General features: G+C 39.9%; 1 protein-coding gene across 5 annotated transcripts in view; it reads left to right on the top strand.

Moving 5' to 3' along the window:
* Positions 1 to 8374, top strand: part of PANK1 (pantothenate kinase 1) — a 50366-nt gene extending 41992 nt beyond the window's left edge. For all 5 annotated transcript variants that reach the window (XM_081330062.1, XM_081330063.1, XM_081330064.1 and 2 more), the window contains one exon: positions 906 to 8374. In XM_081330062.1, coding sequence (XP_081186188.1) covers positions 906 to 965 — 60 coding nt within the window. In that variant the 3' untranslated portion in view covers positions 966 to 8374. The remainder of the gene's footprint in view (positions 1 to 905) is intronic.
* Positions 8375 to 13757: the final 5383 nt, after the last annotated feature.

The raw sequence follows: 13757 nt of genomic DNA, 5'->3' as shown, positions 1-13757 counted from the left end.
AAACAATTAATACATCTTAAAACCCCAATAAAATAACAATAGCAACCCCCCCAGTCCCCCATCAGGCCAGGCCAGCTTGTTCAAAAAAGTATGTTTTTAGCTCGCGGCGAAAGGAGCGAAGATCGGGCGCCGTCCGGAGCTCAACCGGTAGCTAATTCCATAGCTCCGGGGTACCCACAGAGAAGGATCTCCCCCTGGGGGCCACCAATCGACATTCTCTGACCGGTGGCACCCTGAGGAGGCCCTCTCTGTGGGAACGCACAGGGCGGAAGGAAGTTGATGCCGGCAGCAGGTGTTCCCTAAGGTACTCCGGACCCCTGCGATGTAGGGCTTTGAACACCATTACTAGTACCTTGAATCTCACCCGGAAGACAACTGGTAACCAATGCAGCTCACGGAGCAGAGGTGTAACATGGGAGTATCGGGAGACTCCCAACACAACTCTCGCGGCTGCATTCTGTACCAGTTGGAGCCTCCGGGTGGTCCTCAAGGGCAGCCCCATGTAGATTCTGAAGAAGATTATCTTTTGAAACATGTTAAACTTGTGAACAAGCTTCTGCTGCTGTTTTGGGTTGAGTGTTAATGGTCACAGATGGAAAATTTGGTAAAAAAATATGAATACTTATTTTTTTAATGAATCAGCTAAGACTTTGTTTAAAAATAAGAGGGTATTTTTTTAAAAAAGAATAACCTCTTTGGGTTCTGTATACCTATTTTCTCACATCTAATATTTACTAATTGGCTGGATGCATACAAATGACCTAATGCTAATTTTTTTTCTCTATGATTTTGTGTATTTTCTTTCACAGTCTTAAAAAATATTCCCAGTGTTAAATTTGTTAAATATTGCAATAATTTAGTTTGGATTTGCTTTTGCTAACTCCTCCTTTTCAATCATTTTGAAGGGTTATTTTGGTGCTGTGGGGGCTCTTCTAGAACTGCTCAAAATGACTGACGATAAATGAGGAAGCTTCTAGAAGCTGAGGGAGCTGTCAAAGCTGCTTGAAGGATGAAAGCTGCTAGGAAGATGGGAAAGAAGCCACGATAGCTGTTCTACCTGCTGGATTTGTAAATACTGTAATAATTTAAACTTATTTTAGCTGATCTTTTAAATTTAGGGATGGACATTAACTTCAGTCTTTGTACCAGGCATTTTTATGGGGATACAACATTTTTAAGATAAATGTGCAGTGTGGCCAATTTTTATGGATTGTGTCTGAAAATAAGGCACTGAGTAGAAAAAGGACCTAAATTATAAGACACTGGTATTATTATTATTATTGTTATTATTTTCTTCTGGGGTTTACTGATCTAGTGTGATAATGATTCATTTAGTAATCGCTCTAGGAGATTTTTTTTAAATCTTTCATGACGTTTCATGATCGCTGTTGGTTTCAAATGAAACTGCAAAGCTGGCATTTAGTGTGAACACTAAAATAATGAATCTTGCTGCCTTCATTCTATTAAGCTATGTTCATCTCCGTCATAAATTAACTACTTTTGTTTAACTGTTCATGTCAGCAGTAGTAAATAGTACTTTTAGATGTGTCATCAAATCTACTGAAAAGAGAGAATACCTCATTTTTTAAAATTATTATATTTACAACTTAGGAAAATTCATCTATTCAGTACTCATTCACTGTACTTTGGAAATCCTTATTTCTAGTTCCCTTAGCCGAACACATGTGATTATTGAATAAAAGAATAGTCAGAGTTGCCTGGAATGGCAGTAAATGACACGCGTGATGATATCATCATACAAATTATGCAACTTATGCACATGCATCATGATGTCATTGAATAAGCCCTTCATTGGGACAGCAACTTCATGACTCGTCTGTCTTCCTTTTGTTCTCATTGCAACCTGTAATGGACTCTTCTGGATGAGATATTAAATATGTTGCGTAATTGAATGATCTTTCTCCAGAACAGTAGATAAAATTCCTCTGGACTACATATTCAAACTGTCTCTGTGTAATTTTTTTTGGTTGCAAAAAAAAAGAGAAAGAAAGTGAGTTACTAGTGTATACTGTACAATCCAGAAGCAGGCTTACTTCATCTTCATTTGCGAGAAGTCATCTTTGAAGGACAGTAATTTTTATGGTAAATACACAAATTGGAAGACTTGCGATGGTACATTTAATATATATTGAAAATGTCAGATGTGTCTTTTTTGTCCACAGTTAAAAAGTCATACTGAAATTAGCCAATGATTGGTTGTATTAAAATGATAAACACATTATTATTTACTGTATTAATCTCTTATTTTTTTGTTCTGTTATGACATTCTACAGGGGCCATTAAGGGACAATATAGTTTTACTGAGTAAATATCCTTTAGTAAAATTGGATTGTTTGGAAGATATTCGATTTCTTTACCTTGAAACTTTAAATACATTAAAATACATTCACTTATCTGGCTGGAATAAAAGTACATTATTACTGTGACGATTTGTAGTGTAGTTGTGGTCTTAAATTAGAGTAATTACACTTTTGAACATTGGTGTAGGAGAAAATTCCTGAGAATACTATGGATAGACAAGAAAACAAACAAAGTAATCATAGAGCATTATAGAGTTTTCACTCAAGGCACAAGTAAGCAGGCTTCAAATTAAGCAAGATTCATAGACTTAATTATAGGTAGTCCTCAACTTAACAACTATTTGTTTAGTGACTATTTGAAGTTACAGTGGCACTGAAAAAAGTGACTTATGACCATTTTTCATACTTCTAACACTGCAACATCCCTATGGTCATGTGATCAAAATTCAGACACTTGGTAACTGGCATGTATTTATGAGGGTTGCAGTGTCCTAGGATCATGTGATCCCTTTTGTGACCTGACAAGCAAAGTCAGTGGGGAAACAAAATTCATTTCACTGTCATGTTACTAACTTAACTGCAATTATGGTAAGAAATGTAAAATTGGGCAAAACTCACTCAATGACTGTCTTAGTCACAAAACGTTTGGGGTCAGTTGTGGTTTGTAAATTGAGGACTACCTGTTCAGTGATGATGGGTACACCTTTAGAAGACTTGAAGGGAAAGGTTGGGGACATATCATCCTGGAGAAGATCTATCTATGTAGTCACTAAGAGTCAACATTGCTTTTTGCATAATTTTATGAGGGATTATATTAAGATAAGGCAAAAACCTACTACAAAAATACATTTAAAAAATGAAACCTAAACAAAAAAAAGGGGGGGGGAGAAGAAAATATAGGAAAGTTATCTCTTCACCCCTAACAAGTATATTCAGTATTAACAACTTATTGTCATCTCTTACAATGCAACCAAATGCTTCCATTCCCTACCTCACCCCATTTTATATAAACTCATATCTAAGTCTTCAGCTCTCCTTATTAATCACCAAAGATCCACTAAGGCTTAGCATTGCTTGATGGAAATTTATTAATTGATTGGCCTGTAGCAGCTATAGGTTTTCCCTCTAGGAAATGACATCTGATGAACCTAGGAGGCATATCTTCTCTGCTGTGGCTCCTACCCGCTGGGTTTCCCCTGAGGTTCAAGCTGCCCTGATTCTGTAAGCCCTTAAATGATTTCTGAAAACCTGGTTTTCCCCGGTACATTGGTATGCAATATTTGTTCAGATCAGGCATGTTTGTTTCCTCCTGGGATATATTATGTTCATTTCTGTTAACCGTATTTAGCTATTGAAACTGTTTTTAAATCTGCATGCTGCTCCTAGTAAATTTTGCATTGGGAAGCTTTATAAATACAGTTTTGTTTTTTGTTTGCTTTAGCAATATCATTTTCTCTAGAGATGTAAACACATACAAGCTTTTCCCATCATTGTTAATCAGGGCCATTTTGATCACACACTCTTAGTTTTTGCTCTCAGAGCTTCAGATAGCAAACTAATAAATAGCAAGAGATAGTTTGGGGCTTCTTGTGGGATTTTCAGTGAAGGAGGTGATGGAGTGACTTGGCCTTCGCCACTCAGTATCATACAGCATTTCCTCATTAGACAGTGATTCCAATTCGTCATGGCCAACACAGTGGCTCCCAAGTGACCAGCTGTGAACCACATGCCCTCTTATGACCAATGGAACACTTGCAACCACAACTTCAGGGATCCAGATGGTCTGAACAACAGAGGAAGTGGAAGATTACAGAACCAGGTGCCTGATTCCTTCACCATCCTTTGCCAATGTATAGGCAGTTCTACTTTCCTGTTTCTATGCTGGTTTCACCAAATACTACCCCCTCCATACCCCTCAAAGTCCCTGTAATCTTCTCCCCAGAGATCCTAAGGAAAAGATGTAGGTATGGTGCCTAATTGTCTCAGTGTTTTCATAAAACATTAACAAACCCATCTGTCTCTTCTAGGAGACCATCATGTTGCTACACGGTTGTCTATTTCCTCCTTTACAAAAGTGATAATTTTTATGTCTTGAGCCAAAACATTATTTGGCAGAAAAAAATAGTTCCCAACAAGGATCATTCCCCCACCTCACCCCCAATAGGGTCTCTCTCAAGGACAGCTGTGCTAGGCCTCAAACCAGAATGTCCTGGATCAACTAAGAAAGCTGCGTATATGTTTAATCAGTCAACTTATATAGCCATTCTCCTCAACACAAGACCCGGGGCAACAAATAATATCAATAATGGGGAAAAATCAATAAAAGCTACATAATAAAATACAAAAATTCAAGGGAACAATACAGAACTGAAGAAGCTGCTTGGATGAGAAGCGAAATGTCTTCTAGGAAAAAGAAAGTCCTGTTACCTATTTAAAAAAGCACCTTTAGGACAGCCGTGACTTGGATGACAGAATCTCCATAGTTGATTCCTAGATCCAATTCTTGGGAAAAAAAAGAATCAGGTCTTAATGCCTTTTGAGAGGCAGGCAGTCTAGTTTAATGGTGGAGGTGTAGAAAGCGTTATTCTACAGGTTGAAAGCAAGAGAGAACAGAGAAGGTATGCTGTGCTTGTTGTGAAGGACCTTCTACAGCAGGAAGAGACATCCAGCTTATCCACGCACTGGTGGAAAAAAGGCAGATTTCTAGGAAGCCCATTTATATTCCAACCAGGTCTCCTGTATTTTTGCCTTTTAGAACCTTAATTCCCATGAGCTTTCCTTGTACTTTTGACATTTTGAAATGGGAAGAAAGCCATCTCCTCCCACAGAAGCCAACATCAGAAGACTTTCTAGCTCTCCCTCTAGAATGAGTGGGAGAGGTACTCACTGTGCTATAGACAAAAGGTCTTCCACATAACTCTAGGACCTGCTCTGTTAATAAATAGCTCAGGGAATAATAACTCATAAAATACTACCCTCAAAAGATTTAAAGAGTCTTAATTAGCACATTCAAACTAAGGTGTTTAGTAAACTAATTGAAATAGTGAAACAGCACATTGCTGTTGCCGTATATACCTCCCCAAGTCATCATCAGTATTTTTCAGATTCATTGGATAATTAGAAAACAATTGAAGCTCATTTATAAAAGTCCATTTTTTATACATTTTATACATTTAGATTTTTTTATTTTCCATGCTCACTTTTACTAATCTGGATAACTGCATTCGCTAACATTGTTTCCAACTGCCAATGTTGCTGCTTTTGCTGAGTTAACCAAGGGTGCACTTTTGATATTCGGTAGCAAAATATTCTGCCAACCTTGTTTTGAATTTTTGAATCTAGAGCAGGGGTAGGCAACCTTGGCTCTCTTGTGGACTTCAACTGCCAGAATTCCGGAGCCAGCCATGCTGAGGGGAAAGGGAGAGGCTTCCAAGCTGAGCCATGCTGGCTCAGGAATTCTGGGAGTTGAAGTCCACAAGTCATAAAAGAGCCAAGGTTGCCTACCCCTGATCTAGAGCAATGATATTTATCTCTTTATTTCTCAGCAGAGGCCGACTTTCCTACTCTGCTTTGATGATTACTACCAATTCTGCTGCTCTGTGTGTTCTCCAATAGAGTTAATAGCATATGCTAAAGTGGAGCATGGGATGCTTTGGGTGGGAAGGCTCTGGAAAGCACAGTGCAGGTATAGGTCCAACTTCCCTGAGCGTCCCAAGGCCTCCTCCACTCCTTGAGGCACCATGTGCACCATGTGCACCATGTGCCCCACAGGCCTGCTTCCCACCCCAATGGGACCCACACTGTCCTCCCCACCCTGTCACCCATCAGTCACTTAACTTTTACTGTGGATTTCTGGAAGCAGCCATTACACTGCACTTCCTACACAGTGGAGGCTGCTTGGCTTCTGTCCCAGAAGTGGGTGCCAAATTGGGAGAGAATGAATTGTGGCCACTTGGAAATGGTGCCCATTTCCAGGACGGAGCTATTTGGCCTGTTTTGAGGTTCTGCTGTAACTTCAAACGGTTGCTAAGCAAACAGTTGTAAGTCAACTATTTGTATTATTTTTTTATAAATAACTCAAGATGGTGAACATACATAATACCGCAAGATCCAATTTGGATCGGTCACCAGGACCAGAGGTTTAGTCTTCCGAGCTTTCAGAGTCGTGCTAGAGCCCCCATCCTCAGGGAAATTCTCTCTATCTGAATGTGTGCTTTGGGGTATTCTATGCACCATATGTATGTGGTGCCTTCCTATTGGTTGATTGGTGTATTGATGGCTGGTTATTGGCTGTTGTTTCCTTGTGCTGCTAAGTCCTCAGCTCTTAGGTACTGATAAGCTGCTGGTAAATCAGCACTCCAAGGGGCCTGTTTCCCAGGCTTCAATCATTTCCTTGGCTACCTTTGTGCCTACACGACCAACAATCTTAGTAGCTGCAAAATTGAATGTAGCCAGTACTTCTTCTTCCTCTTATTTTCCCAATAACAACCATCCTGTGAGGTGAGTTGGGTTGAGAGAGAGTGACTGGCCCAAAGTCACCATCCGGCTTTCATGTCTAAGCTAGGACTAGAACTCGCAGTCTCTTGAGTTTTAGCCTGATGCCTTAACCACTAGACCAAATCAGCTCCCTAATTATTAAGGCTATGCACAGAAGGGGTGTTTGGTTTCATTGGAGATCTGAGCAAAAACATCCCTTCAAACTGCTTCCTTTGCTTCTTTCATTGAGAAACGGTGGTTCTTATATATTGTCCTATACCACGGGTCGGCAATCCACGGCTCTGGAACTGCATGTGGCTCTTTCAGCCTTCTCCTGCGGCTCCCTTCTCTCTCTCTCTCTCTCTCTCTCTCTCTCTCTCTCTCTCTCTCTCTCTCTCTCTCTCTCTCTCTCTCTCTGTGTGTGTGTGTGTGTGTGTGTGTGTAACTCACACTGTTCTCCGAGAAGGTGACAAGCTTATTGGGCGGGGCTCCTGCTTTTGCTGCGTCTCCACAGGAAGCAGGAAGCAGCAGCTCTCAAGGGCAGGAGAGCCAGCCCAGTAAGAATGTATGTCAGCTTGTCCCAGAACAGCGTGAAGCCAGCTTGCCAGGTGAACAGAAGATTGGAGAGAGGGAGAGAGAGGGAGGAGAGAGAGAGAGAGAGGAAGAGAGAAGAAAGAGAGAACTCATGCACAGCAGGCTCTATTTCTTTTTAATTAAACTCTTCAATCAAGTTCCCCCCTTTGTGTGCGCGCATGCATGTGTTCTGTGGCTCCCAATGTTTTTTTCCCCTCTGGGAAACAGGTCCAAGTGGCTCTTTGAGTATTTAACGTTGCCGACCCCTGTCCTATACCTATGCAGTACATCTCATGATTGTATAACTGCAAAAATAAGTGCACTGTGACTGATTAATCAGCGTAATTTTTTGTCATTACATATTCATTTGATTGATAAAAACATTCTAAAATGATTAAGAAGGCTTTCCGCATTATATTTTTAATACGGTATATCTATTACAAATATACTCAGTTTGATTACTGTAAATTGACCAGCTAAATCAGAACCAGGTAAATGTTATGTTCCACATTTAAAAGTGATTATATATAGACACAAATGTTTGGATTACCACAATACATACTGCACGGGGCTGCCCTTGAAGACCAGCCAGAAGCAGCCATGGTCAGAATGTAGCAACATCAACAGGATTCACCCAAGTAACCCCACTGTTGTGTGAAATGCATTTGCTTCTACCTGCTTTCTAATGGCAGTTCAAGGTGCCTGGTTATCACCTTTAAAGTCTTTTCTTAAATGTTGCAACCTGATGGGACCTTGTACACCTGCCTTCTCAGTAATCTGCCCTTTCAGCCTACCAGAGGGCTGTGAATACCTGGCTCTTCCCCCAAGCATGGGGCTAGGATGGGGGTTGAGTTGTGAGGCTGTTCAGTCTGGCACCTGGGGGAAGGCTACCTTTGTTTTTAATTATGTTTTACGGATTGTTGTGAGCTGCCCAGAGTCATTGTATGAGATAAACAGCCATGTAACTCTTGTAATAATTAAATAAACGTGATGGTGTGAAAATCTTTTTCTGCTTTATGAATTAAAATTATTTTGCTTCATGCTGTGTATTTAGTAATGTATTCTCACATTAATAAAGAACTGGGCATAATTTTACTGAATTTCACTGGGAAATGTCATTATTCAAAGTTTGTTGTGTCTCCTCTTCAAATGGGTGCACTTAAAACTTTAGAGTTTTAAAGAGATGCATATACTCTTTAAACCTTAGAATTTAAAGAGATGCATAATATCTTAAGGGATATTTGCTTTGTACAAGCTGAAGATACTCTTTGTTTGAGATATAAGGAAAATATCCTAACAGCTTATTTATTTGCAAAATAAAACTTAGAAAATTATATAATATAATTATTTAACCTTTAGGATTTGCTAGAACAGGCACTGAAAAAAGTGCCCCCCAAGCCACAGCCAAGCAAGACACCTTCCTGCCCGCCCAGCGTCACTCTTCCTCCTGTCTGAGGTTTTCATTGTTGCGAGCATTTCTGTTGAGGATTGGCAGCAGGGATGGGGTGGGGGGGTGTTTGGTTTTTATTCCCCACCCCCTCTGCTGGGTGGTTGCAGCAGGTTTTGGTCACTTCACATGACCATGGGACACTGTGACCGTCATAAATATGAATCATTTGCCAAGCATCTGAATGTAAATCACAAGACCCTGGAGATGCTGCAACATTCCAGCTGATCGGCGCTTCTTCTGGGCTCAGCAGAAGCATCAGGATCAGCACCGAGCTCCAGCTGGAGCCTGGCGCTGATCCTGGAGCTTCCACTGAGCCCTGACAGCCCCAAAGAAGCGCCGATCAGCTGAAAAGCGGCACTGATCCTGGCGCTGACAGCCCTGCAGCTCCAGCCATCTCTCACTCAGGCTTGTGCAGTGCTGCTACCGGTTCAGCTCATTCCCCTCCCCCGCTACCACTTTTCTAGGATGGTCGCGTACCACCTGCCAGGTGCCAATGTACCACAGGTGGTACCCTTACCACTGGTTGAAAAGCCCTGTGCTAGAATGTTTTGGAGAAGGGGAGAGACTAAACAAAACTTTTTATGCAGGGAAGAAAATCTCAATATCCATTTTATAGAATGGTCTCTTAACTAACATTCCTTATTTTCCCCAGTAGATGGCAATGTTAAAATGGAGTTTAAGGTCCCCCAGCCAAAAATTTACAAAAGTGTTTCCTTAGTCAGAACCATGACACTATCAAAACATTGTCAAAAATAATAAACATCTGGAGCATCCCTTGAACACTATTGACATAGACAAAATCACCATTAATCAATTGCAAAAGGCAGCTTTACTCGGAACAGCTTATATCCTGTGACAATACCTTTAGCATCATCAAACGACAACATTACCTATCCCAGATTCTTGGGAAACTCAATAAGTGCATAAAGATGCCAAATCCAGTCTATACATGTGGACGACTGTGCAACCTACCATAATAATAAGTCACACTTGTTCTTTTGTAAATATGTATAATTTTTTTAAAAAATGAGAAAATATCCAAAACAGAGAAAAAATTATATTTTTTCCTATGAGCTGAAACCAAGTGGAGGAAAGGCAATTCAGTGTAAATCTGCACCCAGCACTAGCTGAAGCATAACAATCAAATTAGAAATACACCATTAGATGGATACAGTTGCTCAGTTTATAAGCTGTCTTTAGAAAGCCCATTAATCAGTGAGTCAATAATTTGCCGATCAGTTGTCACTGAATTTAAAAACAAAATCAAATGTTATAAAACTAATGTAATAACTTTGTGAAAGGAAGCTAGGGCGCAAAGCTCTAAAGTTAAGCAGTGGATTAAGGGACCTTGACTCCAAGTCTTGTTCTGAATTCAGGGCAATATGTTAATTCCTCTTCTAAAGATTTGTTTTTAATCCCCTTCCTCTTATTTGGAAGAAAACTATGTCCTTTGTGGTTGAGCCTGTACGAAGGCTGAAGTCTTCTGCAGTGGTGGGATTCAAATATGTGAACAACCGGTTCTCTGTGTGGATGCCACTTCCTGAAGTCCATTCTGGGCCTGGGCAACAAAAAATTAGCTACCGGTTCTGCCGAAGTGGTGAGGACCAGAAAGGAAGGAGAGGACTCCAAGAGGACAGATATAGCCATAAATCTCTCCAGCTCTTAAACTGATGGGCCTGAAATCTTCCAGGACCACAGCAATTGTAAGGATCCAACATAAAGCTTTATTTAAAAAAAAGAGATAGAAAAAACAGAGACATGTTAGAGATGGCACCGATATACCTCTCTTGGTAGGACATTCAGTGCTTGAGGCACTATTGTACAATTTAAGAAGATATTTAGTGCAGATGTTTTCAAGCAGAGCATACAAAAGAAAGGGAGGGGGGGGAAATATTCTAGAATTAGCGGCCAGAGAATGCCAGTTCACTTGGGGTTTCAGGTTTGTTTTGATGATGTTGCAAGTTTAGTAATCTTGATTGCCTTAAGGAAAAGTCAGGGAACTGAAAAAAAACATTTAACTGCTGGGAGCTCTCATTCCTTTGCTTCAGGAATGTGATCCCGAGGAACAGAATAAAGAGTCTGGCAAATCTGTATCAACCAGACTGGGAATTTCAGACTATACAGGCTATTAAGTTCAACTCCTGTTCAAAATACCTTCCAAGTGGCCAGAGTTTCATAAGCTAGGTAAATCTTGCAAGTCATGAAATTTTGGTTCCAATGCATTGAACTGTTTTAAAAAGTAAAAATATGCCGTAAATGATTTATTTTTAGCAGCTATTCTGTGAAACGGTGCCCATCTGGAAGGTTTGCTGGCCTCTGCCTTAACAAGTGGTTTTCCTGTTCAACATATGAAGAATGGCTGCAGGACTTGGGTTTGGCTAGTCTAAAGAAAAATAGAAACGGGGGAGACATGATAGCAGTGTTCCAGTATTTGAGGGGCTGCCACAAAGAAGAGAGCATCAAACTATTCTCCAAAGCACCAGAAAGCAGGACAAAAAACAATGGTTGGAAACTAATCAAAGAGAGAAGTAATCTGGAATTAATGGGAAACTTCCTAACAGTGAGGACAATTAACCAGTGGAACAGCTTGTCTCCAGAAATCATGGGTGCTCCATCACTGGAGGTTTTTAAGAAGAGACTAGACAGTCACTTGTCTGAAATAGTATAGGTTCTCCTGCTCGAGCAGGGGGCTGGACTAGAAGACCTCCAAGGTCCCTTCCAGCTGTATTCTATTCTATATTATATTTTCATATTTTGTTCCCTTTTAATGGTGGCGTATGGCTGGTCAAATTCAGAAATAATTTGCAGTTTGCGCTCATCTTCTAGATTTTCAAGGATAGTTTTACAATTTTTTTAGCGTATTTGTTTTAGAGATGTTTTTTAATTTAGTTTGTGCACTTTTATTCATAAAGTTTTGATTTTTATAATCAATTTCTCCTACCTGTGACATATTGCTAAGATATGTATACTGAATAAGAAACAATGGAAAGATAAAATATAAATGACAGATTAAAAGAGGTGGTCTAGAGCTGGTTTTCTTCTGGTTTGCAAAAGCTTTCCCTAACTGATTCTTATATACCACACATAAATGTGATGCATTGTTAGTTAGTATTACCATTAGTGATTAGATACTTCCAAATTATTTTAGATCTATAGATCTAATAAATAAAGTGATAAGTAAGTTTACAGTTTGGGCTTCCAGCCATAAAGCTACCCTTCCATTGCTTGTTTTCCTTTGCTCCTGATTATTTCATCTTTCTGGCATTTGCTTTGGCACATGTTAATCTAAATTAACAAGTATCTTCCCAAGTAAGATACAACATACTTACTTTAATTTAAAAGCAAAAGCTCCATATTGGTCATGTCATTCCACCTTTTACACAACCATCTTGAAAGTCTTACAAATAGAGAGCTAAAAGGATCAGATATTTATTTATTTATTTATTTATTTATTTATTTATTTATTTATTTATTTATTTATTTATTGAAATTTTTATACCGCCTTAGTCCCGAAGGACTCAGGGCGGTTTACAGGGCAGCATAAAATATAATATAAAAATAGTATAAATTAAAATAGATTAAATTACATAAGCCCAACAATTAAAACAATATTAAAAGCTAAAACCCCTTCAGTCCAGGCCTGATAGATCAAAAAAACCAGGTTTTCAGATCCCGGCAAAATGAACGCAGATCGGGGGCGGTCCGAAGTTCCACCGGTAAATCATTCCAAAGGGCAGGCGCGCCCACAGAGAATGCCCTCCCCCTGGGGATCACCCGCCGGCACTCCTTAACCGCCGGCACCCTGAGAAGGCCCTCCCTGTGGGAGCGCACAGGACGATGGGAAGTTGATGCCGGCAGCAGGTGCTCCCTTAGATAATCCGGACCCAAGCCATTTAGAGCTTTATAGGTCATTACCAGCACCTTGAATCTCACCCGGAGGGCAACCGGAAGCCAATGCAGCTCACACATATTCCATATGTGTGTGTATAATACAATAAATAAAAACGAAACAAAATAAAACAATAGAATAATCAAGTTTGGACATTAAACTCTTAAACTCCTTGTTTACCAAAAGGGCCTGATGATAGTTAATCAGAATAGAGCTGGAAGGGACCTTGGAGATCCTACCCTTTCAGAGCGATGGCTGTCCAGTCTGTTCTTAAAAACCTCCACTGATGGAGCACCCAAGATTTCTGGAGGCAAGCTTTTTCACTGCTTAACTCTCCTCACTGTTAGGAAGTTTCTCCTTAATTCCAGGTTGCTTCTGTCCTTGATTAGTTTCCATTGTTTCTTGTCTTGCCTTCTGGTGCTTTGGAAAATTAGTTGACCCCCTCCTCTTTGTGGCAGTCCCTCAAACACTGGAATACTGCTATCATGTCGTCCCCCCACCCCCAAGCCCTCCTTTTCTCTGGACTAGCCAAACCCTGTTCTTCATATGTTTTTTGTCTCCAGACCCTTAATCATCTTAGTTTTTCTTTGATTATGTGGGAAAGGGCTTTCTTGAGTATTGCTCACAAATTTATTTATTTATTTATTTATTTATTTATTTATTTATTTATTTATTTATTTATTTATTTGATTTATATACCGCCCTTCTCCCGAAGGACTCAGGGCGGTGTACAGGGCAATAAAAATAAGAATACAGGATACAAGATTTAAAGTTAAATGATTGTGCCCAATGTAGTAAGTTAGTTAAAAACAATGTTAAAACCCCAAACCCATCAGACCAGGCCGACTTGTTCAAATAGATAAGTTTTTAGATCACGCCGGAAGGAGCGAAGGTCGAGGGACATCCGTAGTTCAGCCGGTAAGCGGTTCCAAAGGACTGGTGGAACACTCCCTTTCTTAGGTTTATTTCTCTATTTGAAGTATTTCCACCTTGTTCTTCTGCCTAAAGGTTTCCAGATCTGTTCACAAATAATATAAAAAGGTGTATT

This window comes from Vipera berus, assembly GCF_964194415.1.
Source record: "Vipera berus genome assembly, chromosome: 5".
In the NCBI taxonomy this organism is placed as follows: Eukaryota; Metazoa; Chordata; class Lepidosauria; order Squamata; family Viperidae; genus Vipera; species Vipera berus.
Note: the sequence above shows the minus strand (reverse complement) of the source record. Positions and strands in the feature narration are given on the sequence as shown.